Below are 25312 nucleotides of genomic sequence, written 5' to 3' on the forward strand. Positions count from 1 at the left end.
TAGCTGTATATATTGCTAGGTTTCGAGTTTGAACTTCTTTTTTTTTTGTATTTATTTTGTGTTTTTTTGTATTTTTATTTTTATTTTATTATAACTAGTAATTTGAGAAAAATGACATCTTGGAATTATGGGAATTTAGGTATAGATAGTTCTACTATTGATCCTCATACATATTGTGAAGGAAAACACCCGTATAAAAATTATCAAAATATTCCCGAGAGAGAGTTATGTGCACCAACTCAATCTTATTTGTGGAATGTGTGTGATGTGTGTGGTGGTAAAAATGGTCAATTTCATGGTTGTGCTTATATTTCTTATCTTCCCCTAACCCCTTACTATGATGGTTCTACCTTTTCTTGTGAAGTTAATAGGAATAAAGAACCTGAGGATACGGACCTGAAGGAGATCAAGGATATGTTAAAGTGCCTTATGGAAAAAAATAATGAGAAACAATTGCAGATAGAAAGGCAAGAGGCAACTATTCGCAACTTGGAGGCTCAAGTGAGTCAAGTGGTTGAAGCTTTTAATGCTCAGCAAGCCAATTTTGGGGATAGGAGCCAAGAAGAGCGTGAATTTGAGGTGCTAATTGAGGAGGTCAAAGTAGAACATCAACAACCTAGCCAACTACAATTTGAGGATGTCGATGTTGAGGACGTGAGACTAGAGTCAGCCAAGGACATTGAGGATATAAATTTTGTTGACTCTAGTATCATTGATGTTGAGGGTGCTGAAAGTCCTGAAGTTCATGTGTGTGAGCGCATTGGTCCTCACTCCAAATATTTTTCTACATTGTGCTTGGATGATGATATGGAAATAGAGTCACCCGAGCCGATTGAAAAGTCAAGGAATGAGGAACAAGGTGCCTACATTCTGGAATTTTTCTTGCCAGAAAGACAGGACTACATACCTCATCAAAAAGCCAAGAAGTGTAGATTAGTACAATGGTTGCTTGGGCCAATTAGATTTGTTCCTCCACCCCTGGAGCATAGTCGAAAACTTGATGCCAAAATAGGGGTTCAATTCATAAGCTCGAGGTGGAGGCAAAAAGTGATTCGCGTCGTGCCGCGACGTTAAATCAAGCGCTTGTTGGGAGGCAACCCAACTTTATTGCTTTCTTTTATTTTTTTTATTATTTTTTTAAATTGTATTATTTTTGTAGTGTCAACTTTTTTATTTTTTAGGAGCATGGAAAACAAAGGTATTAGAAGGATGCAACAACAAATCAGATGGTTGGAACTAAGTGTGAGGTACCCGCACGAAGGACCACGCCTGGGTGAAGTCTGAGTACCCCATGCGCTGCTAGTGCTTCGGCCTTTGGCCTACCAGGGAGTCTCTTTTACCTTTTTATTAGTTATGGTGTGCATTGGGACAATGCACAGTTTTAAGTGTGGGGTGAGGAGATTGACTGGGTGACTTTCTATGCTATTTTAGTTGTGTTTGTTTAATTGAATATTTTTTTAGAAAAAACGAAGAAAAAAGATTGGACTTTTTCCGACGATGGATCTATTAGACAATTTTCTTGAGGGATTTAAGTCTAAAGAAAAAGGACAAGAATATTTTCTTTTGTTAGGTAGTGTAGCAATTCCCCCTTGGTTTTTCTTTGTGCCGCAGTTCTTTTCCAAGGGTTTTGTTTGAACCGGGTGTAGATATTTTTTTTGGAAGTAGGAGCCACTGTGTTGTGTTTTGAATTAAAGCAATATCTCTTAACTTTGTTATGCCTTGAGAATAGTAAGTACTCTGGTTGTGACGCTTAGGCTCAGTGTTTGACTCTTGTATAAGTACATTAAATTCTATGATCTTAACTTTACTTAACTGCTTTGACTAGAGTGTCTTGATGAAACCAATCCTGGGTGAGTTATGTGCCATGTGTGTGTGAGGTTTGGGTGTTATTTTGTGCATTGCATTTGATGTCTAGAACTTGCCCCGTGTGTTTGCAAAGCGAAATAGTAGTTTTGTTCAGTCTTGGAAGTGGTATAGGCGTTTCTTTGTTGAGCCAGATATGTATATTTTACCCATCTAATTGTTATGTATCGTAGTTAACCCCTTTGAGCCTGTAATCCTGTTTCTTTGGCAACCACATTACAAGCCTTACCCATTTGTTTGAATTAACCATCTATTTGAACTATTGTAACCTCTCATGAGCACTTGATTTTTTTGGCTTATGTTTTTTTTCCCCTATAGTCCATCTTTTGAAATTGTTTCTAAGTAATTTTTAGAATGTGATGGATAGTGAGACAGAGTATCTTCTGAAAAATATTTTTTTGTCATACAAACAAACGGTAAATACTTAGCCACACCGGGTGTTTACACCAAACTATATTAACTCACTATGGTTAGTTAATTTAATTAGATGAGAATGCATGTAATTTACCATGGTTAAATGATTGAAGTCCATATGCAAGACACAAGTCATATATCTATTGGTTTGGTGTAAACACCCTATACGGATAAGTTTTTACCCAAACATACCTGCCGGCTCTAACTAGAATATTGGGCTCGAGGCGTAGCAGTTTTTTCGTTCGATGTTCTATTTATTTCTTTTCAATTAGAGTTACTCATAGATCTTAAAACTGGTATATCTTATTGTTGGCCACCCCCCCCCCCCCCCCCCCAAAAAAAAAAAAAAAAAAGTGAATTTGCACTACCTATTGGTTGTTGCTTATTACTATTAGGAATGCAAAAAATTCTATAAGATAAAACCATCTCAAGGAAATGGGGCAAACTTAGGATGAATGATAGCTCAAATAGTCAAATACTGCTATATCACGCAATAAGGTAATTTCTAGTTTAAGTTCCACGTCATCAAGATGTAAAAATTATTTACATAATCAAGTCACTTGTAAGGTATTTAAAGGTAAATCTCTACGATAAGCATTAATCACTAACCAGCTAAAAATGATAACGGACTTAATATATATCACAAGTTAAACTACACTAATAGTATAAAAATCTTTATCTTGTCACAGTGTCACTGCATTATAACTTAAATTCATGGATATTATGCATGCAATCTAGAGCTATATGGCTCGATTGTCACTGCACCCTCTCCTATTCAGGGGCGAAGCTACATGTGTTAAAGGGTGGTTAGTTGACCACCCTTTGTTGGAAAATTACACTGCGTATATGGATATAATATTAGGTTTTAGAGGTATATAACATATATTGAACACTCTTTATCGGAGAACTTTTTCACTTCTTTCAAGTTTGAACACCATTTAGAAAAATTCTAGCTTCGCCACTGTTCCTAGTTGCCACCAAAATATGCATACTTGTCAGTGTGCCATATCTTACTAGTGTCTGTGTTAATGTACATCAAGAGAAAAGTAAGGAAGTTAAGAAAAGGACATACACCATGAAGAGTAATACACACTAGTGATTGTTTTTACTTGTTCACCTAGCAGAAGGGGTAAGTGAGCTATTGGATATGTCAGGGCTTTCTATGTCAAGAAAGCTTGTTAATAGTGTCTTTCTTGAAGATTGTGCCCTTGAACTTCCTGATGAAGACAATTTGTCAATCCCCTTTTCGATCTTGATCGCATCCTGTATGGCTGATAGGATTTCATGCATTCTTGGCCTGGATGAGCCATGCCTTTCCACACATTGTATTGCAACTTCCGCTATTCTCCATACTGACTCAACTTTGACGCGTCCTACTAGTGCAGGATCCATGATACTGATCACGTCTCCTTTGCGAATCAATGATCTTGCCTGCAATATATTGTTAGTCAGTTTTGTTTAGACATAATAAAATTAAGTAATTTGAAGTGTCGTCTCTCTAACAACTTAAGTTTTTTTATGAGATGGTCATAAACTTCAACAAGATTAGATGATCAGTTTGCCTGATTAACTTTTTTGCTTAGTACCGCTCGTTCAAGTACTAATCAAGTAATAAGAAGATCAATCAAAGGATTTGAACAACTTAATAAAGAAGCTGGAATGAATTACAGTCAGGCTGATAAGTTATTACTGCGACACAAAATGAATTTACCTTCATCAGAAATGATCTCCACCTTGGTGAAGTAAGATATAAATTTTAATAAAACCAATTCAAATTGGTGGATTCTATTGGCCCTCATGCTTCTTTTTTAATGATCATTGAGTTACAACATTTCTTGTTCAATTTATTTCATTTTTTCCAATTAGCAACTTCATAGCACTGACCAATTATCAGCATGCACACTACTGCGCTTCCACATGTTTTTCACCTTCAGTATTTTTCTCAGCCAGACAGAACATTATGCGTGTTCTCATGATTGCTACTATGCCAACACTGGAAATAATTAATTTATCTTAGTTTTCTTGAATCCTTTCTGTATTACAATGCCAATAATCTTATTAATTCTTGTGCTTAGCTGCTCTTGGTACCGAGCTATGCCCTTCATTTTAGTTTTATAGTTCTTCTAGCTGGCTTGATTTTGATACTAATTAGAGGAGATATCTGCAAAATTTCTGATGCCTTATGAACTTATGATGCCAGTTTAATGGAATTTCAGCCTTATAAATTTACAGAAAAAGCTACGATAAATTTTACCCAGTGAACAATGCTCCATTCAGCACCATATTCCTCAGTTGAGACAGGCCTTCTTCCAGAGATCAATTCCAAAAGGACAACCCCAAAGCTATACACATCACTTTTTTCTGTCAATTGCTGATTTGCATAGTACCTGTTGGAAATGGAGAAACTTGAGGACGAAGAATGAAAATGACTAGCAAAATATTCATTCTTATGATATTTTTTAGCTTACTCAGGATCAAGGTAGCCAACAGTTCCTCGTGCCACGCTTGAGACATGTGTTAAATCTTCTTCAGCTTGCCTTGATAGTCCGAAATCAGATACTTTTGCTCGCATGTTTATATCCAAAAGAATGTTGCTTGTTTTCACGTCTCGATGAATGATAGAAGGGTTGCATCCAGTATGTAAGTACTCAAGTCCTATATAAGGAAGCTCAAAAATTTATTTTGTGCCTCATGGCTAACTAAGAGAATACATACTTCTAAGTTATCAACAGTTAAAACTTTTATAATAACCTTTGGCTGCATCTTCTGCGATATGAAGACGTGCTAACCAGTCCAAATGCTTTTGACTGGTGGACTCTGTTCACAACATTGTGGTGTGGTAAGTTTCAACACTTATTCAGTACAAGGAGGAAATGATGCAAAGAAAAAGTATAGCAATTATGGTGCAGACCATTTATGTGATCTCTCAAAGTTCCATTATGCATGTATTCATAGACAAGCATGCGTTGATGGTCATCCTCAAAGTATCCAATCAAAGGAACCAAGTTTCTGTGATGAATCCTTGACAAGAGAGCTACCTGCGAGTATGTTATTTCAATTAATGGTTTAAATACTTGTCTAATTTGTACAGTAATGGTATTAATAAGTTGTGTACTTCAATGGAGAAAAAAGATGTTACAAAATTATGAGGGTCCGCTTTCTCAGATCTTTGACCTTTACAGCATCTATGTTTCAAAAATTAAGGAACGGTTTTGTTTCGATTTAAATGAGGCAAGACTGAAACACTGAGATGAGGCAGTATTATTTGTGCTCAGCTGGAAGCTTATGATTTTGATTATGACGAGTCACAAATTTTAGTTACAACAAATAAGCTGCATGAATAATTTGCTCACTTCTGCCATATAATTTATGAAGTCGGCTTGTGAACAGTTTTAAGCTTGTGCTACCTAAAAAGAAATTGCTTAATCTTATTACTATTGCAGTCTCAGGTGTCTTAGCTGCTACTTATTGGGGCTTTAAGACGATTAGCAGCATAAATATGTTGCTCCAATCAGAAATTTAACGTTTTATCTCTGTAAAAGTAGCTCTTAGTTCATCATGTAAAGTATATCCTTGATATAGAAAACAAATTTTGTGTCTCATTGAGATGGTAACTAAAGCATAGAAACCGCAATATACCTCTGTAGCAAACTGTTTGGTGCCGTGGCTTGATGAATCTGCCATAGTTTTAACAGCAACCTCCTTCCCATCTCTAAGTCTTCCATAATAAACAGGTCCAAAACTTCCCTTCCCAATTTTCTTAGAAAAATTTTCTGTGGCTTCTTCTATCTCAGATAATGGGATATAGTACGCCACACCTTCATCCATTAAAGATCCACCTCGCGCTATTGAATAAGTTGTTGAGGCCTTTGTGCTTCTACGCAAAGACTCACCTGGGAGGTATTGATGGAATGATTTGTCATGAAAGGTGATGCGCAATATATATAATTAAAAGTTAGATAGACAGTTTAGGGGATGTGTGCACCTTTTGTGTCACCTTTTTGATGAGATACTTTTGTTCTGAAGTGGCACAAAAAGAGTATACTGACTGTGATTAGAACAAATAGAAGCACAACTGCTCCAACTGAAACTCCTAGTATCACTTTGTGACGTTTATTATGCTTTGATTCAGGTCTTAGATTAGGATTTCCTTCATACCTGTGAGACAGGAAAAACAACTTTTAAGTGAAGCTCTTTTCCTGAGTTCAAAGATAAATGTAAATGTTATGTTCTAGTCCTTAAAGCAACAACAACAACAACAACCTAATAAAATCTCACAAGTGGGGTCCTGGGGAGGGTAGAGTGTACGCAGACCTTACCCCTACCCCAACGGGGTAGAGAGGCTGTTTCCGACAGACCCTCGGCTCAAGAAGACGAAAAAGACAATGTATCAGTACCAACAACAGAAAGCATAGAAATAATAACAGCATCATAAGTACCAGAAAATAGATGAAAAACAATAACAGTAACACGTAAGAAAGGCTCGGTACTACGAAAAGTGAAAGAAAAGAGTGGACACAACAATAACCACTAGCACTCTAGGACACAACCCTATCAGACTAGCCTCTCACCCGGTACGAAGTAGAAAAGAGCTCCACTACCTCCTAACCTACAACCCTAATGGTCGACCTCCACGCCTTTCTAGTTCTTAAAGCATTTATGAATATTCAGGAATTTTATTTGCTCTTTTCCTAGCATAGTGTAACATCGAAGATGATGTGTATATCCAAATGCTAGACCCCAGACATATTTGGTGATAATCAGTCCTTTTAGATGGAAAAATCTCTAGTGGCTGAGATTTTGTCATGATATTATGGGTTACAGAATTAAAGGAATACTTACTTGAAAGTTACTTTTCCTTTTAACAATGATGGAGGTATTTCTCCAGTTAGGCTGTTATTCTGGACATCTCTGCCACAAGGAAACATATTCAAAGTTACGATAAGCTTTTTCCATGAATATAAAATATAAATAAGACTACTGATAATCCAATATGGATAATTCAAATTTGAAGAAAAGGGTTTTTTTTATCCAGATCACACCATACAGTTCTATTAAGCTTGGTAAACCTCCCAGGTATGAAGGTATTGGACCAGTCAACTTGTTGTCCTCAAGATGTCTGCATGTTAACAAAATACAGCATCCAGTTAAAAAGGAAAAACAGGAAAAAGAAAAAGATTTACTTGTTAAAATGGTAGTAAATGTTTGCCACTAGTAAACATCTTACATAGTTCTTAAATTAACAAGATTGCTCAAGTCAGGGATTGATCCGGTCAGAGAGTTTCCATCCAACCACCTATAGAGTAGAAAATATGAGAAACTGAAACAGTAAGATTAAAATTTGACTTGTTTTATGAGCAAGACTTACAACTCTGTCAATCCTTCCATATGGTTTAGCTCGGGAGGAATTTCACCCTTAACATTCTTGCCTGACAGTGTTCTGTTGAATCAAAGTAAGACGTCAAATTGTGGAAAAACAAATATTTTTAGCACTATGATCTGAGGTTCCATTTCAGTACCATTCTGTATAAAAGTTTTATATCATCTCTTCTTCCAGTTGTGGTTAGTCAAAGACCTCATAGGGATATGTTATCTGGTTGAATGCATCTACTCGTATTACATCAAATTTCTCTTACATAAGCAATATAACTCACATTTTTGTGATTCTTGGTGGAATAGTTGTGCTGCAAGTCACCCATTCCCATTGCGCGGGTATGCAAGGATCACCATCTTCGTCTGTCCAGTCACTTCCCAGTGACATGGAGCGGAAGGCGTTGAGAGTGGTCACTTCCAAGTTGCAGCTTTAAATCAATTAGCTATATTTGGTAATAATATGCGTACAAGTAGAACAGTTACCATAGTTGGATAGAGAAAAATAGCTAGACTAAGCATAGAAAGTCATTGTTACCATCTTGTTCATCGGTCTTTGCAGCAATTTGTGCATATCTACATATTTCCATTGCACTTAGTAGTGGACCTCGAGTTGAGTCACGAGTCTTCACAAAGGAGAATGACAGTATAAAATCCAATGTTATGTTCATGTAGCTAGGCTCATACAAAGTGTAACTTCCATTTGCATTCTCTGCTATATTCACCACAGCATTGCTGTAGTCTGGAACATAAGGATGTTCCATTTTGAATTTCCTGGTCTCATTTATCCCCAAGTCTTCAATCTCAGCAAAGTATGCAAAAGCTCGTGCATTCGCTGGAAAATCGTCAAGATTCAGCCTATAGCTGAGCATTCCTTTAGTCCCAACTACTGCAGTCTGCATTACTTTAACAGGTGGATACTCCCTAGTGTTGGTATTTATATACTTTGTTGTGTTGATTCTTTCTGTGCCAGCAGCCACATCTACCAGAAAATTTGGCCTTTTTTCTAGGTCCGAATCCCATATACGGTCATAAGGATCATCGGGATACCTGTGAGACAGATCCAATTTTTGTTAAGATCTTGCGAGAGCTGAAAAAGTCTATATCTTATGGTTTATCTGCTGTGATATCATCTGACGAACAAAAACTAAGCCACAATCCCAAGCAAGTTCGGGTCGGGTATATGAATCCTCACTGACCATGTCACTCCATTTAAATTCATCTCAGACCAATATTATACTAAATAAAAGGACTAGAAGTTCATTATATTTTCTATTGCCAAATAAATCTCCGACCAGATTATAAGACTCCTACAAAACGTAGGACCTAAAGTAATGTACCAACATGACTAAAACATATCCCCAATTTATTAGTATCACCTCATACAAACCTTAAAATAGTAAGATAGGAATCATGTAGGTAACCAAACTATACCTTATAGGTTCATTGCTTTGAGCTCCAAAATCTACTCGTGCTGCGACTTTTAAGTAAAAGTTATCTTCATAGTCTGTGGCATACATTGACAAATTTAGAGGTCTCAGCTCAAGAGTAGATATGAAAGGGGACTCTGTTGTTGCACAACACAAGCACACATCGATCGAGTTTGAAGGCGCTCTAATGATCATTTCCTTTACATATATCCTTGAAGATTCTGAAATGGTTATAGTTGCCCACTTTGTTGTATCTAAGTAGAGCTGAAATTTGGGGTATGTTCCCTCTGCTGCAGGACTTCCATATAGAAATGTTGCTCGTACAAGATATCGCCTTCTCTCCTTGGTGTTTAAAGTATAACAGTATTTCTTGCTGTCTGCTGGAAAGTCTCTGCGCCTTTGATATTGTTGCGAGTTTACATCTGCATTCACTACCACAACTGGTTTCCCATTTCTCATGATTCCAGCATCTGTAGTCCATGCTAATCCTGTACTCGGGTCGGTATAATTTGTTGCACTTCCACAGTCTATACTTACAAACTCTGCAATATTGAAGCTTTATTTCGTGAACAAGACTGCCCATCACTTATCTTGTCCTAAAAAAATAACAACTACTCAATTCCAAACGAGTTGGAGTCGGCTATATGAATCTTGACTGACCATGTCTCTTCGTTTAAGCTCATCTTACACCAATATTATACAAAACAAAAATAAATAAGTACTAGAAGTTCACTATACTTTCTACTGGCCTTTACATATTTGGCAGGATTAAAACAACAACGACCCAATAAAATCCCACAAAGTGGAGTCTGGGGAGGGTAAGGTGTACGCAGACCTTACCCCTACCCCGATTGGGCAGAGAGACTGTTTTCGATAGACCCTCGGCTCAGTAATACGGAAATAAAACAAGAAGAGACAATTCATTAGTAATGTGAGCAGAAACTATAGAAATAGTAACAGAAGCATAAAAACCATAAAATAGATGACATGCGATAACAATAACCAGTAATTAAGTTTCGGGGCTATGGAAAACAGAAAGGATAGTGTGGACTCAACATTAACCACTAACCGTCTAAGATCAACCCTATCAAACCCGCCTCACCCCCGGTATGAAGTAGAAAAATCTCGACTACCCCCTAGCCTACTACCCTAGTGCTTGACCTCCAGACCTTCCTATCTTTGGTGATTAAAAGAGAGTGGGAAAACATAGAACCTGAAGTAAACGTACTAACATGACTAGAACATATTCTCAACTAATTGGTATCCCCCATATAGATATATTTTGCTAGGTCTGCAATTAGTTGTTTCTAGATGTCACAAATATGGTTTTCATTGCCAAAGCTGGTTTTTATTGCCAGATTATGGTATAGTGACGGGTAAAGACGGAAAGAGGACATACCTGTAACTTGGCACACAATTGCTGGAGTGAAACAAAGAAGTAAAAGAAAGGATTGTAAGAGGAAATCCATGGAAGAAGAAGCTAAGCTGTATTCTTTTGATAAAAATGGTGTATATTTTAGTGTTTGATTGAAGTTCAAGACTCCTTAAAGTGGATCTTAATCATCTCACTTGAATTACCTTTAACTTTTTGGTTATTGAGCTTGTGCAATGTTCACTCACATTCCTATGTTTTCTTTTCAAAATGCTTTTCACAAAGGAAGACAGAATTCAACTTCATCTTTCAGCTTCACCTTTTTCCACTTTGCTTTGGAAAAGATTTTTAGTATGTTGACACTTGACACCATTGCAAACAATATTTGTCCATTTTTATATGTTTATTTTCCTCTCACTACTTACTTTTGTTTCTTCTTCTAGTTGATTTGACCAAATCTTTAATGTTACTCCCTCCCGTTTCAATTTATGTGAACCTATTTGATTGAGCACAAAGTTTAAGAAAAAATAAAGACTTTTAAAATTTATAGTCCTAAACAAGTCAAAAAGGAATCTAGAATATTTGTGTGGTTATAAATGTTTCTTATTAAGAATGGAGTTGGAAGTTTAAGCTAAATTATTTTCAAATTTAAAAAGAGGTCATTCTTTTTATAACGGACCAAAAAGAAAATAGGTTCAAATAGACTAAAACAGATGGAGTAATATATGGCACTCTGAAAGATCACAAGCTCATAGTAATTGCGTGTGGGGTTCGGTTCTTTAAGGTAGATGGTTCAATTATTTATTTATGAATGAATGATTCCTTTTTTTGGAAAATCAATGTACAGATTTCTTATGATGTGGGCTGCTCTAGGCTATCCCAACTTTTATTAAGAATAAATTATTTGGGATGTTGGATATGGATGTGGGAAGAAAATCTGGCCGTGCAAACTGCAAAAGCATCTCTTTCTTTAAAGAAAGAAAAAGAGAATCTAATAATCCCATCATCTGCCTTTTGCTTTTGGTAACATAATAAGCTTTATTTCTGTGACTTTTGGCCCAACTTGTCTTTAACTTATGCAAGATTGCAGAATCAAATCAATGCTCTATAAACTTCCAAGATTATCCTTGTGTCTTACTTCCCATTTCAATACTTTTTTTTTTTCCTGTTCCAAAATAAATGATATATTTTTAAATTTAAAAATATAAACTCCTAATTTTACTCATCTTATCCTTAATGAGAAGCTGCACAAATGTTATGGCCCCACAAATTTTTTACCTCTTACTCTTTTTATGAGTTAAGACCACAAATTTTAAAAGTGTTCTTTTTTTTTTTCTTAAACTCCGTACCTAATCAAACTACATCATCAAAATTAGAACGGAGGAATACAAGATTAATGGGCCACCTCTCCCAACTCCCCCAATTTAATCGGACAACTAAGTTTAAATGTTAGATCCATAACCACTCATCCCCGAGTTAGATGCTCTAGATTTTTTCTCTAGGTTTTAGAGTTGGATTCATGTATACTTTGCTAAATTATATGTTTATTATCTGGAAAAGGACTGCACTCTTCGGCAGTAGGATACTTCTGGTTTCTTTTGCCTTTTGACTCCTCTTAGATTTGAATTCATTCATTCCCCATTTTCATATAAAAGATCGGTGCTCGTGACACTCAAAATCAGGAGGCTGTTTGACATAGACTTCTTCTTTCAGATAGTGATAGTTTTTATGAGTCCACCAAACTATAGAGAACTTGGTCCTCTACAAGTTTCCACTGAGAATGCTAATGAAACAATAAGTAAATGAGACACGAGATTTTTACGTGGAAAAATCCCACTCAAGGGGACAAAGACCACGACCTACACTTGTAGACTTTCAACTTCACTAACTTGTAAACACTCGATTACAAGCCACTTTGTAATGACTCTGTTACAAAGACTTCTGATGATAGGCTATAATTGCATATTTTAGTCGCTTATTACACTCGAATTTACTGCACTTTAATTGAGTTTGCGCTTTAATCGCTAGTGTTTTACACTAATTGTGTGTTTTATGCCTTGTAGGTGTGATTCCGAGCTATATAGATGTTATGGAATGAATTTAAGTGATTTGAAGCTTTGAAGTCTGAGTAAAAGCTCAAGGAATTAAGCCGGGATCGTGTTCGGGGGTCAAATTTGATAATTAAGTACGAACGAAGACTTGAGGAGGCATATTGCGCACTGTCTAGTAAAATAGACATAACGTTTTGCTCAAAACTCCATTTGGGCTCCACAATATATGGTTGGAAATCTAACTCAAAGGGCTACAACTTTCATGTTTTACGTTTTTCCAAATTCCAAATGGAACAGGGTGAAAAACCGTGGTTCCACCGCGATCGCGGCAGAACCGCGGTAGAAGATGGTCGCGGACAACTGAAGAATCAGAGGGCATGTTTGGCCGCGGTTCAAAACCGCGGCAGGAGGTGGAAATTTCAGGGACTTATGTGCAAACCACGGGATTTTAAGCCCTAAACCCTATATTAAACCAAGGAAGCCGGCCAAGAAAGGGGGGGGGGGGAGGGGACATATTTTGGACATAGATTCGACCTAAGGAGGCAAGAACACATTGGGAGCAAGGCGGAGAATTCTTCTACGAGTTTTTCCTTCCTCTTCCTATTTTTCATTGTTGGTTATGACTTTTAGTATTGTAGTTTTACATACTATTATGAATAACTAATTTGTTATCTAGAGTTTTGATAGAACCTTTTGTAGGATAAATTCTTGTTATGTATTTATCTAATTGAGCCATAGCTTTTCTCTATTTGTTCAACTACGTTTATATTCTGGTTGATTGAAGAGCTCTCAATTAGCTGTGCCTATTTAGTATACATAACTCGGGAGGGAGTGCATATTTAGGTAATTGTTGAACAACACCACTCCCAGAGTATATGAGGGATCAATAACCGAGGGTTTAAAGGCGAGATTAGGGATAACGAAGCCTTGGGTGCGATCTGAAGTGAGCTGTATTAAAAGCCAGCTAGCGTAGCTCGGGAGAGTGCGTCTAGTAAATTGTCATAATTACTCGGGAGAGATTTACGGTAATAAGAGTGCTCATGATCGGTAGAGAATAGTTAGGCGAAATTATAGAAGACATAGCGGGAAGGATTCCGACAATTGTAGAAATCATAACTCTAGACCTCCTTAATCTTTTCTCTAACCCTCAGTATCGTTAGTTGTTAATTTACTATTTTAATTTGTTAGTTAAGTAGTTAAACACAAGAATCTTAATATCTATAAGTTAGGAATTGTTCAAGCTTGTCTTCTTGGTGATAGTGAAGGGCTGTAGCTAAACCTTAGTTCTCTGTGGGATTCGACTCCGGACTTGTAAACCGGATTATATTTGCAACTACCGCATTGTCCTTTTTATAAGGCATAGTTGGGCGTGATCAAATTTTGGCGCCGTTGCCGGGGAACTAACAATGTAGTTGTAGGTGTACATATTGCTAGGTTTCAAGTTTGAACTTTTATTTTATTATTTNTCATGTTAATCAGTAAAGAACCTAAGGGTTCATTGCGTTCTAAGTTTGAACCAACACTCAGGCTGATAATTTAGGCTGTACAAGCGAATTTTCTATAAATAAAGGAAAATGAGATTTGTCACAAACCAAGGTCGAAACAAAAGTTCCTTTGTATTCACAAAGCACATTTACAAAACTCCCCCATGGAGCCCTTACATTAAATAAAGAAATTAAATAGGACCTAGTCTATTCTCGGGGTCACTCGCTCGGAGGCAGCATCCACCAGAACTACATCTTCGGTGGTCTGACCTTCGGCAGCCTGATCTTCGGGGGCCTTTTCCTCCTCGGGGACTTTGTCTTTGTCCTACTCATTCTCGGAGCCACTGACAGAATCTTCATCAGTAGAGAGCAATGTAGCTGCCTCTTTTTCCAAAGCCTTCACCATCTCAATTTCTGTATAAAGGTCAAAGCCTTTGGCATGCACTTCCTCGAGAGTTTGCTTTCGAGATTCCAGCTGAGCATGATTGACATTGCAGGATAACTTAAGCTCAGCTACAGCAGATATCACCCTAACCCGAGCATTGGCAGCTGCAGCATCGGTTCGATATAATGACACAAACACATCGGCTTCGGACTTAACCTTAGACAACCCAGCGGCCTTCTCAGTATGAAGCTCCATAAATTTATGACCCTCCTCTTTTGCACTCCGAAGCTGGCTTTCGGCAGAGGCCAGCTGTTCCCGAAGACTGTCTTTTCCGAAGGCCAAGCGATCCATACTTTGCTTCCACCTGAGGGTTAAAGCCTCTTTTGTCTTAAGCTCCTCCCGAAGTTGCTCCGCCAGGTCAGCCTTCTCCTGGAACTGCAAAGGTGGAACATTAGACGCCAAAACAAACAAGTACAAAATGCATCCACGAAGGCTATATTACCTTTTCAATGAGCTCGACCCACTCTTGGGAAGCTTTCGCCGAACTTGCTTGAAGATCATTGAGTTAACCCTCTCTTTTGGCATAGAGAACCTTGAGTCTGTCCATCTCTGACATAAGCTTCCTGAGCTCGTCTTCACATCGGGCAAGCTCAGCTCGAGACTTGGAAAAAGCTTGATCGAAGAGCATTGCAGACGAAACACAAAGGAAGGAGGTCAGAAAAGCAAGAACCTAACTCTAAATGTAGTTATCAAGTCAAATTTTACCTGCTTTCAAAGCTTTTCGGCCTTTTCAAGGATGAACGAGGCATCAAGGTCGGGACCCTCCTCGATCCCAGCAAGATATTCGCCGAAAATGTCATTCTCCCCTTGGGATGTTCCCACATCAGGAGTCTTCATATCTTGGGCATCCCGTATTTGCCCCTCAGAAAATAATGGGCCTGGTGGAGAGTCATTCACGTCAATCACCCGGAGCGGCTCAATCAGGGCCTTCTCCCGCCTTCGAGGAACCTTAGGGCTGGGTTCTCTGAGTTCATCGACCAAGTGCCCTTCAGGACGGGGAGCTTTCTTGCCACTAGTCGGTTCGAGAACCTTGCTCGAGCTCCCCCCAGGAACTTCTTCAGCTTGAGGTTGAACCGCTTCGGTGGCCTCCGGCTCAGTAGCCTTTGAAAGAACGGTGCCTCCTCCTCTCCGAGTTATTAACGAGCGAGCATCATCGTCCTCGGCCTCATCTCTCTCTTCGTCCTCAGCACGAAGACGTGCAACAATTTTCGGAGTCAAGACCATCGTATCGGCCCTAGGTTTTCGAAGCTTGGCCTTTTATGGCTTCGGGGACTCCACCGGCGACCCTTTCCTTCTTTTCTTGTCCTTGGTAGGTTTTTGGGTCTCTCCCTCGTCAGGTGGGGGCAGCCTCATCGAAACAACATCTCCGAGGCCTGCACAAGCGTAAAGTTAAGTGTATTGCTGAGGAGTATTTCACTAAGGGATTTAAATATGCAAATAATAAGGATTCACTGTGGTTTTTGGCCTCCCATCGGCCTTTGGCCAAATCGCGCTAGACGCGCTCAGCATATGTGGAAGTGGAAGCTAGTTGCTGAACCCAGCCCGAGAGGTCCGCAACCGCACCTGGATACTAATCAACGGCTGTATCATCAAAAGGGAGTTAGTTCAAAGGAAAGGGAAAATGTCTAAGTAATGAAACATGCTCGATAGGTCTGTACTTACACTTCGTATTCCATTCCTCAGGGAACGGCATCATTTCAGCGGGAATCAGGTCGGAGGTCCTGACTTGAACGAAGCGGCTCATCCACCCTCAGTCTTTATCCTCATCGATGCTAGCTAAGAAAGACTTTGGAGATCGACGTTGCAATTTTATCAAACCACCTCGATAGAGACAAGGGCTGTATAATCTGATCAGATGGTCGAGGGTAAAAGGCACCCCCTCGACTTTGCTCGAAAAGTACCTAATTAGGTGAACAATCCGCCAGAATGAAGGATAAATTTGGCTGAGTGTCACTTGGTATTGTCGACAAAAATCGAGGATCACTGGGTCTAGAAAGGGCAAAGAAGCATCTGCGGGACCTAAGGTAAATGGGTATGTGTATACTGTCATGCGCCAACCTCGGGAGGCGCGACCGGTGCTCAACTGAGTGAACCCAACTGAGCAAGCCTTTTGAACACTTTCTACCCAACTCAATACGATTAAGGAAACCATGCTTTTGCTTATTTAGACAATAGGAGAGATCGTACCTTCAACATTGTTCATTTTATATCACAAACCCTAAACCATGGTTAAGTTTCCAAGATTTCATACAGTTAAAGTTTAGAAGAACTAGAGTTTAGAATTACGACACAGTTCATTGACCCATCCAACACCCGTACATAACCCACACAAACGTCTACGGAGCCTCTAAGGATACAAAAGACAGTTATGACAACGCCGGCAACACTCCGGCTATACCTCAAAAGTGGAAATCTATAACAAAATACATACTGCATCACCCCTGAAAGAAAAGGGGATCACCAAGATTGCTGAGTGGAGGATGCTCCGCTATCTACGATCGGCACTTTCTGCTATGGAGCCACCTACATCCATTGAAAGATGTAGCGCCCCCGGCAAAAGGGACGTTAGTACCATGGAATAGTACTAGTATGTATAACTAAACACCATCTCATTAGAAAGAACTATCATACAAGGATAAGGAAATCACAAGTATAAATCAAAAGCTTTAAACGATCACCATAACATCAAATAAAAGAATCATATAACTGTCACATAATTTCCAAGGCTTTAGGTTGGGACATTTAATACTATTCATCATCATTCATAATACCACCGCTTTCTTGTGCGGAATCCGATCACGACCCGATCGGCTAGGTTGCCTCATTTGAGACATATATCTCTATCACAATCTCATACTCACTTTCCGGATTCAATTTCAGCGCAATACCACCATGTGTGCGGCATGGCGTCCGATCACAGCCCGATCGGCTAGGCCGTCATACCAAGACGTTGTTCCTTTAAATTATCACATCATTTCCAATTTCAATGTTAACTTTGCAATTTAGGATAATAGGCACATAGAAGAGCAATTTAAATGGTATGCATAGATAAGTTTTCACATAGTTGGCATGACAATCTCAATTTCAATCTTGATTTGAGGTCTAGGCATTTCAACACATGATTCATATTCTTCGCACATCTTCAAATTATCAAGAATAGTACATTGCACACATTGAGGCACACCTTTCACGTATATATAAATGCAAAACCAGTTCATATGAAATAACAATCAATACATCGATCAAATTTTAGTCTTACACATTTGCATAGACGCCAACGGAGCTCAATTTCTAAGAAGAGGGGGTTTTAGCCATACATACCTCAATGGAGCTTTTTCATAAATTCTTACAATATTTCCGGAACTCCTAGCAACTTTGATCTATTTATGATAATCACAAGTTGAAACAAAAATTAGAGACAAGATTTAGATTCTAGCTCATTTGAGTATGTTATCAAGCACTAAGTGTGCATTGTGATTTTAGGACCCTTTTGTGAGAGATCTTTATCATCTTACACACCAATTGCTATCTTTTTAACTCACAACCTCCCCATACACTATTTTCACTCATGCATGCAAGATTATTAATCCTTATACCCATGAACCCACTTGTTAATCACTTAATTTAATAGAAATTTCGAAATCATTAATTAGGGCACAAGTTCTTACCTCTTAGGATGAAGACCTAGTAATTCACTTGACAATCTTCAAGGATTTGGGGCAAGAATTAAGTAGAAGCTTGGTGGGGATAACTTTCTCCTTCTAGAACTCTTGCTCTCACTCTAAATGCAGTAGAAAATAGCATAAAAGGGTCTAATGGGGTATTTTTAATGGGATGGGGTCGGGTTTCAAAAGTTAGAAAATAGAAGCTCTGACACCATCAGCGATCATATAATTGACATGCGGCCCGCAAAAGGGACCGCAGAATAGCCCCCCAAAACTTGAACAAACTTCCTGGGTATGCGACAATAATGTGGTCCGCATACCTGTTCTGCGGTCGCATAATGCATCGCAGAACTGTCCCTCGCAAAATTCCAAGGGGATTATGCGATGACTATGCGGCCCGCATATTGGTTATGCGATCGCATAATTGGCCGCATAATTGACTTCAAAACTAACCAGCATACTGTTTCACTCTGCGGCGACTATGCGGTCCGCATAGCTATTATGCGATCGCATAATGGACCGCAGAAACGCGCTTTTCTGGAAAAATGAGGGTTCTGGTTTTTGAGCAAAAATTTCCACGGGGCCTTACATATACGCTTAGGTACCCCACTTTGTGAGTGGTAATATCCTCATCAGGTGAAGGGATCTCCACGTGCACTTCATCTCCCTGACGGCAATCTGCCTTCACTTGTTTGAGTTTGGTTATTAAGCTAATATACCGAGACATGGGTTCACATCGTCCTGGAACCGAAGCAGGCTTGTCGACCTTGAAATCGGAAGACGTATCACAAAGCCCGGGGATACACTCCTCAATGCAAGGAGGTACCACCATATTGTTCTTCGATGGGCGTGAAGACAAAGAGGCCTCTCTTTTTGTGGAACCGACTTAGAAGTTTTTGCCATTTTTGTTGTGAAAATTCAGAAGAAAGAGAAGGAGCTGGTTAAGAAATGGGCACAAGGAAGGAATAATTGTAGACATGATTTGATGATATTGTAAAAGTAAAAGTTTGAAGAATGAAGGATTGAAGTATTTATAGAGGCTGTCTAAGCGTGTTGTAGAAGCTAAACTGACGACCAATAGTCGTCTGTTATTAAAGGCTTTTCGAAAACTGTGTAGGCGTAACTTTTGCATGACTTTTCAGTCATACGAAACGCTAATCTCACTAGACTTACATCATGATTGGGACATCGAAGGCGCGAGAATCAGATTGTTTCTTATCTTTTTATTCTAAAAAATGCGGGGACTATTTGTATATGGTCGAAATCGGAGAGCTCGATTTCGAGGATTTAACGGTACCCCGGGCTCGAGTTCAGGCAGCACGAAGTAAAAACCAGATCTGATTGGAAAATGCATACCTCGAGGGAGCAAATCGGAGACGCGTCATGATCTACCTCGAGGGCAGTACAATTTCGATGACACTCAAGAAAAAGCGGGAATTTCTCAAGGACACGTGGATCAGGGCATAAATTATGGGATAAGATTTGTACAAATAGTACGAGTCCGTACTAGGTTGTTATACAGCTATACCAATAGAATTCTTTACCATAATTGGGAATGTACCATATTAGGGTTTTCCCCTCCTATATAAAGGGGACCCCAATCATTTTGTAAGCACAAATCTCATTCACTACAATAGAACATTCTATTCTGCTTTTCTCGTTTACTGTGATCCACAATTGTTCTTCAACTTTATTGTTTTTATTTTATTGTTCATACTTTATTTGCTCTTAACTCACCTCGAGGCCCTCGAGATAATCGAGCTCGAGGTCCTCGTTGCTCTAACAACACTAGTTTGGTTCATCAACTCTTCTTACTTAAACCTAATATTACTTGTATATTCACTAGTATTGGAATAAATCACATATCTTTAAAATCACAAATCACCTTTAACTGTTACTCACATTTTTTGAGGTAAACAACAGGTTTTACTGTAAGTATCTTTCCAATTAAATACCTAAGATTACCAATATCTTCAAAGAAGTGGAGCAAATTGGAGTGCAATATTCAGTTAGCAGCAGTTACATTGCCATGAAAACTAATATGTCTAGATTTCAAGTAGCAGACTTGATTTGGAGTTCAGTGCTGCAACCAAAACACAAAGTCATTGTCTGGTTAGCAGCTCAGGACAAGATCCTCACAAAGGAAAGACCATTAAGCAGGGGTAGATTTAAGGGGCGGGAGGTTCAGGTTTTTACCTCTATATATTATATTTTGAATATCCTTGGCATAGTCCAAAAGCATAGCCTAGTGGCCAAGGCTTCCAAAACCTTGGTGAGGTCACTAGTTCAATTCCCACTAATGCAATCTCTCTAATGTTTTAACTTTTTTCTTCTTTGAATCCCATTAGCGGAAATCATGTTGTATATGTCAGTACTTGTACTTTTAGGGTTGACTGGGGTATGTCCCATATAAATAAAAAATGAGATAAGGGGAAAGGGCATGTAATATTGACTTGATAAGAACAATTTTTGAAAAGAAGACTCTCTCTCTAGAAAAGATACAAACTTTACCTTTCTAATAAGATTTTCCTTCCATTATTCTAGACTATTCCATCAGATCCAAGAATAGTTCTATTATTCTAGGATTTGTCTGTCATTCATCACTGTTAGAAAGAAGAACCATCCACCTCATTTAATATTGGGTGAATTGTTCTCTCTATTTACGTTAATGCCATTTATTGTTATTAAAAAAACTATATTATCAATCAAACAATGAGTTTTCTATTTATTTTTTTAACACTGGTTGTAGAGTTTTTTTTATTTCTATTTTTTGAGTTGTAGAGTTTTCTTGATTAGTATAAAAAAGAGGTTGTATCCAGAAAGAAAAATAAACATGAAATAGACTTTACATTGCCTTATTAATAAAAGGAGAAAAAATCAATGAAAAAGATGTTATGTAAACTGTATTTGTAAAATAATTCATGAGAAGATAAAATAATGTACAAACAGAAATGTAAAAGAAACAGAATTTAATCCGAGCCCATTGAATTCACAGTATTTCCTTAAGGAACTTAATCCCCTCCTAGTACCCGAGGTTGTGAATTATTTCCTTCCAGGATAGAATGAATTACACACTGGTGTAGCGGTACGTCAAACCCAGTGTTTCAGCAAACGCAATGATTGGTAGCAAATCACACTTACAGTTGCTTTCTTTGTAGTTAAAACAATGCAGAAGAAGGGAGGAGAATTTAGAATTTCATATGAAAATCTGAGAGAATGGATTGCTATTTATAGCCAACATGTTGAGTTCAAATGAAGGGGTGCAACTCTTCAGAGGTTAGTTATGACTGTTCACATAAAATGGCCATAACGTAAATGGCCATTTAAGCAAATTAAAACGGGTAGAGGAAATTTTATTTTCCGTTACAAAAAACGGATAATTTGGATTTAATATTAATTTTCCATTACAAAACGCATATTTAATAATATTACGTTAATATTTACTATTAACAAATAAAAATGCCAAAAAATTAATCAATAAATCGATCATTTGACCATATCCAAATCCGAATCCGAATTCGAAGCCAAAGCCGAAGCCGAAGCCGAAGCCGAGCCAAGCAACGACAACGACGACGACGCGAGGCTTGCCTTCTTCTTAACTCTTTACGAGCTAAAAGAAAAGCAATTGTATATATACCCAGCAAAAGTCTTTTCCTCCTCAAATATGGGACAATGTCTCTTTGTCAATGAGGAAAACTCAAATATTTAATTTTCCCTCCATTTCCCATTCACCTTCTCTTAAGCTAAAATAAGCTTAAAAAACTCAACAATCCCCCACATGAATGAGGGATGGCTATATCACGGAAATATGCATGAAGAACTGTGTGATTCGCAAGCAAGGACTAATCGCATCTAGATAAGTAGGTTTCCCTTTGAACTTTCCGTAGTGAACTTATGTCGGATATACTCGGTCAATCGGTAGATTTGATATCTTTGAACCATCGAACTTTGGTGTATACCTAGACAACCATAAGTCACACAATCAACCCTTAACCGTCTTTGATACTCATTGTTGTGTTCGTTTCAGCCATGAACATCGCCTGGTTTTATAAGTGTGTAGAGAACTGGACTTACGAAAATCTCCTTGAAGCGGCTAACACTTCACACTTACATAGGTGATTCCTAAACGTGTCATCCCTTAGATACACTATTTGATATACCCCGTATCAAATTTAGAAATCATTAAAAAGCCTTAATGCTTTATTCTTGGTACTGAACATTGTCTCATCACGAGAATGGACCAAAATTTTAGTTGACAATGTTGAACCGTCATTAATGACTTTGTTTGATCTCCTTGAACCTAGATCTTGGGATATCCAGTCTTCTAGGTAAAGTTACCGCTACAATAACTTGTTCTCGACCATAGTCCCATTCCCCTCGATGATTTCTCAACTACCTCTCTAGTTAGGCCTTTTATAAGTGGATTCGACACATTATCACTTGACTTTACGTAGGCAATTGTGATAATTCCTCTAGAGAGTAATTGCCTAACGATTTTATATCTTCGACGTATATGACGAGATTTACCGTTATACATAACGCTCCTAGCCCTTCTAATTACCGCTTGACTATCGCAATGTATGCATACTGGTGCCGATGGTTTGGGCCAAAATGGAATGTCTTCCAAGAAATTTCGGAGCCATTTAGCTTCTTCACCGGCTTTATCTAAGGCTATGAACTCAGCATCCATTGTAGAGCGGGCAATACAAGTTTGTTTGGACGACTTCTAAGATACCGCTCCTCCACCAATTGTGAATACATATCCACTTGTGGACTTAGGATCAGTTGAACCGGTGATCCAGCTTTCATCACAGTATCCCTCAATCACCGTAGGATATTTATTGTAGTGCAAAGCAAAGTCCTGGGTATGTTTTAAATATCCCAAAACTCGTTTCATTGCCATCCAATGAGATTGACCTGGATTACTCGTGTATCGACTCAATTTACTTATAGCACAAGCTATATTTGGTCGTGTACAATTCATGATATGCATTAAACATCCCAACACACGAGCATAATCCAATTGTGATATGCTTTGGCCTTTGTTCTTTGCTAGTGCAAGATTCATGTCAATTGGAGTCTTTGCAACTTTAAAATCTAAGTGCTTGAATTTTTCAAGTATTGTCTTAATATACTGAGATTGTGACAATGCCAGACCTTGAGGAGTCTTATAGATCTTAATACCCAGAATTAAATCAGCAACTCTCAAGTCCTTCATATCAAACTTGCTAGTTAGCATACGATTAGTCGCATTTATGTTGGCAATGTCATTACTCATTATCAGCATATCATCCACATATAAGCAAACAATTACTATGTTATTTGGAACATTTTTAATGTACACACATTTATCACATTCATTTATCTTAAAACCATTTGACAACATTGTTTGGTCAAATTTCGCATGCCATTGTTTGGGTGCTTGTTTAGTCCGTAAAGGGACTTAACAAGTTTACATACCTTCTTTTCTTTACCTGGAACCACAAACCCTTCAGGTTGTTCCATGTAGATTTCTTCCTCCAAATCTCTATTTAAGAAGGTCGTCTTAACGTCCATTTGATGAATTTCAAGACCATAAACTGCAGCTAATGCTACTAACGTTCGTATGGACGTAATTCTTGTAACTGGAGAGTATGTATCAAAATAGTCAAGACCTTCTTGTTGTCTATACCCTTTGACCATAAGTCTTGCCTTATATTTATCAATAGTGTCATCATCTTTCATTTTCCTCTTAAAAATCCATTTAGAACCCAACAGTTTATTTCCAGGAGGAAGATCAACCAATTCCCATGTATGGTTGTTCAATATGGATTCTATTTCACTATAGACTGCCTCTTTCCAAAATAATAATTCCGAAGAAGACATAGATTTTTTAAATGTTCGAGGCTCATTTTCCAATAAGAAAGTCACAAAATCTGGTCCAAATGAAGTAGACGTTCTTTGATGTTTACTACATCTTGGATCCTCCTTATTAAATGCATTTTCTTTTGTTTCTTCCCGAGGTTGTTTATATCCTTCACCAATCGACTCACATTCCTTTTTATACGGAAATATATTTTCAAAGAACTCAACATTATCTGATTCTATAACCGTATTATTATGAATGTCGGGATTTTCTGATTTATGAACCAGAAATTGATATGCTTTACTACTGGTCGCATATCCTATGAAAACACAATCAACGGTTTTCGGTCCTATTTTTACCCTTTTGGGTTTAGGAACTTGCACTTTTGCCAAACACCCCCACACTTTAAGATAATTCAAGTTGAGCTTCCTTCCTTTCCATTTTTCATATGGAATCGATTGCGTTTTGCTATGGGTACTCGATTTAGTATCTGGTTAGCCGTAATAATGGTTTTCCCCCACAAATTTTGTGGCAAACCAGACTTATCAACAACGTGTTCATCATCTCCTTTAATGTACGATTCTTTCTTTCCGCAATCCCATTGGATTGGGGCGTTAAAAGGGTCGTTGTTTGATGAATTTCCATATTCTAAACATATTTCTTCAAAAGGAGATTCATATTCACCAGTCCTATCACTTCTTAGTATTTTGATTTTCTTGTTAAGTTGCGTTTCAACTTTATTTTTGTATTGCTTGAATGTGTCTATTACTTCATCTTTACTATTAAGTAAGTAAATGTAGCAATATCGAGTATTGTCGTCAATAAAAGTTATGAAATACTTCTTTCCACGCGAGATGGTATTGACTTCATGTCACAAATATCTGTGTAAATTAAGTCTAAAGGATTTGAATTCCTTCCAACTGACTTATAAGGATGCTTAACATACTTATATTCCACACACATTTGATATTTTGATTTGTCTCATTCAAACTTAGGCAATACTTTCAAATTAATCATTTTTCGCAAGGTTTTATAATTGACATGTTCCAAACGTATATGCCATAAATCATTTGACTCAAGTAAGTAAGAAGAAGCTGAAATTTTTATTATTCTCAACGACCATTACATTCAGTTTGAAAAGGCCCTCAGTGAGTAAACTTTTTCCTACAAACATCTCATTCTTACTAATTACAACCTTATCAGATACAAAAATATACTTAAACCTGCTCTTAACAAGAAGTCCAGCAGAGACTAAGTTCTTCCTAATCTCGGGAACATGAAGGACGTTGTTCAGAGTCACTACCATGCCAGAAGTCCTTTTCAGAAATATCTTGCCACATCCTTCAATTTTGGCCGTTGCAGAATTTCCCATA

General features: G+C 37.9%; 1 protein-coding gene across 2 annotated transcripts; it reads right to left on the bottom strand.

The window, feature by feature from the left end:
- Window positions 1-3248: 3248 nt before the first annotated feature.
- LOC109219235 (probable LRR receptor-like serine/threonine-protein kinase At1g67720) lies at window positions 3249-10827 on the bottom strand. 2 transcript variants are annotated; one of them, XM_019383678.1, is made up of 15 exons: window positions 10656-10827; window positions 9082-9619; window positions 8186-8697; window positions 7932-8064; window positions 7646-7717; window positions 7505-7573; window positions 7325-7396; window positions 7120-7188; window positions 6263-6435; window positions 5917-6170; window positions 5189-5315; window positions 5029-5094; window positions 4746-4932; window positions 4532-4664; window positions 3249-3708 (listed from the first exon to the last, which is right to left on the bottom strand). In XM_019383678.1, the coding sequence occupies exons 2-15, from the start codon at window positions 9534-9536 to the stop codon at window positions 3391-3393; spliced, it is 2640 nt and encodes an 879-aa protein (XP_019239223.1). In that variant the 5' UTR covers window positions 9537-9619; window positions 10656-10827; the 3' UTR covers window positions 3249-3390. The 2 variants fall into 2 exon arrangements, with proteins under 2 accessions (XP_019239223.1, XP_019239222.1); XM_019383677.1 differs by having other exon boundaries at window positions 10477-10827.
- Between the last annotated feature and the right edge of the window lie 14485 nt (window positions 10828-25312).

Source organism: Nicotiana attenuata, unplaced genomic scaffold, assembly GCF_001879085.1.
Source record: "Nicotiana attenuata strain UT unplaced genomic scaffold, NIATTr2, whole genome shotgun sequence".
In the NCBI taxonomy this organism is placed as follows: domain Eukaryota; kingdom Viridiplantae; phylum Streptophyta; class Magnoliopsida; order Solanales; family Solanaceae; genus Nicotiana; species Nicotiana attenuata.

Coding starts and splice junctions, on each gene's coding strand:
- LOC109219235 (XM_019383677.1), bottom strand. CDS start 10,546: ATGGATTTCCTCTTACAATCCTTTCTTTTACTTCTTTGTTTCACTCCA. Junction 8,065..8,185: donor AAAGACCGATGAACAAGATG/GTAACAATGACT, acceptor GCAACTTGGAAG/TGACCACTCTCAACGCCTTC. Junction 7,574..7,645: donor ATGGAAGGATTGACAGAGTT/GTAAGTCTTGCT, acceptor TCTACTCTATAG/GTGGTTGGATGGAAACTCTC.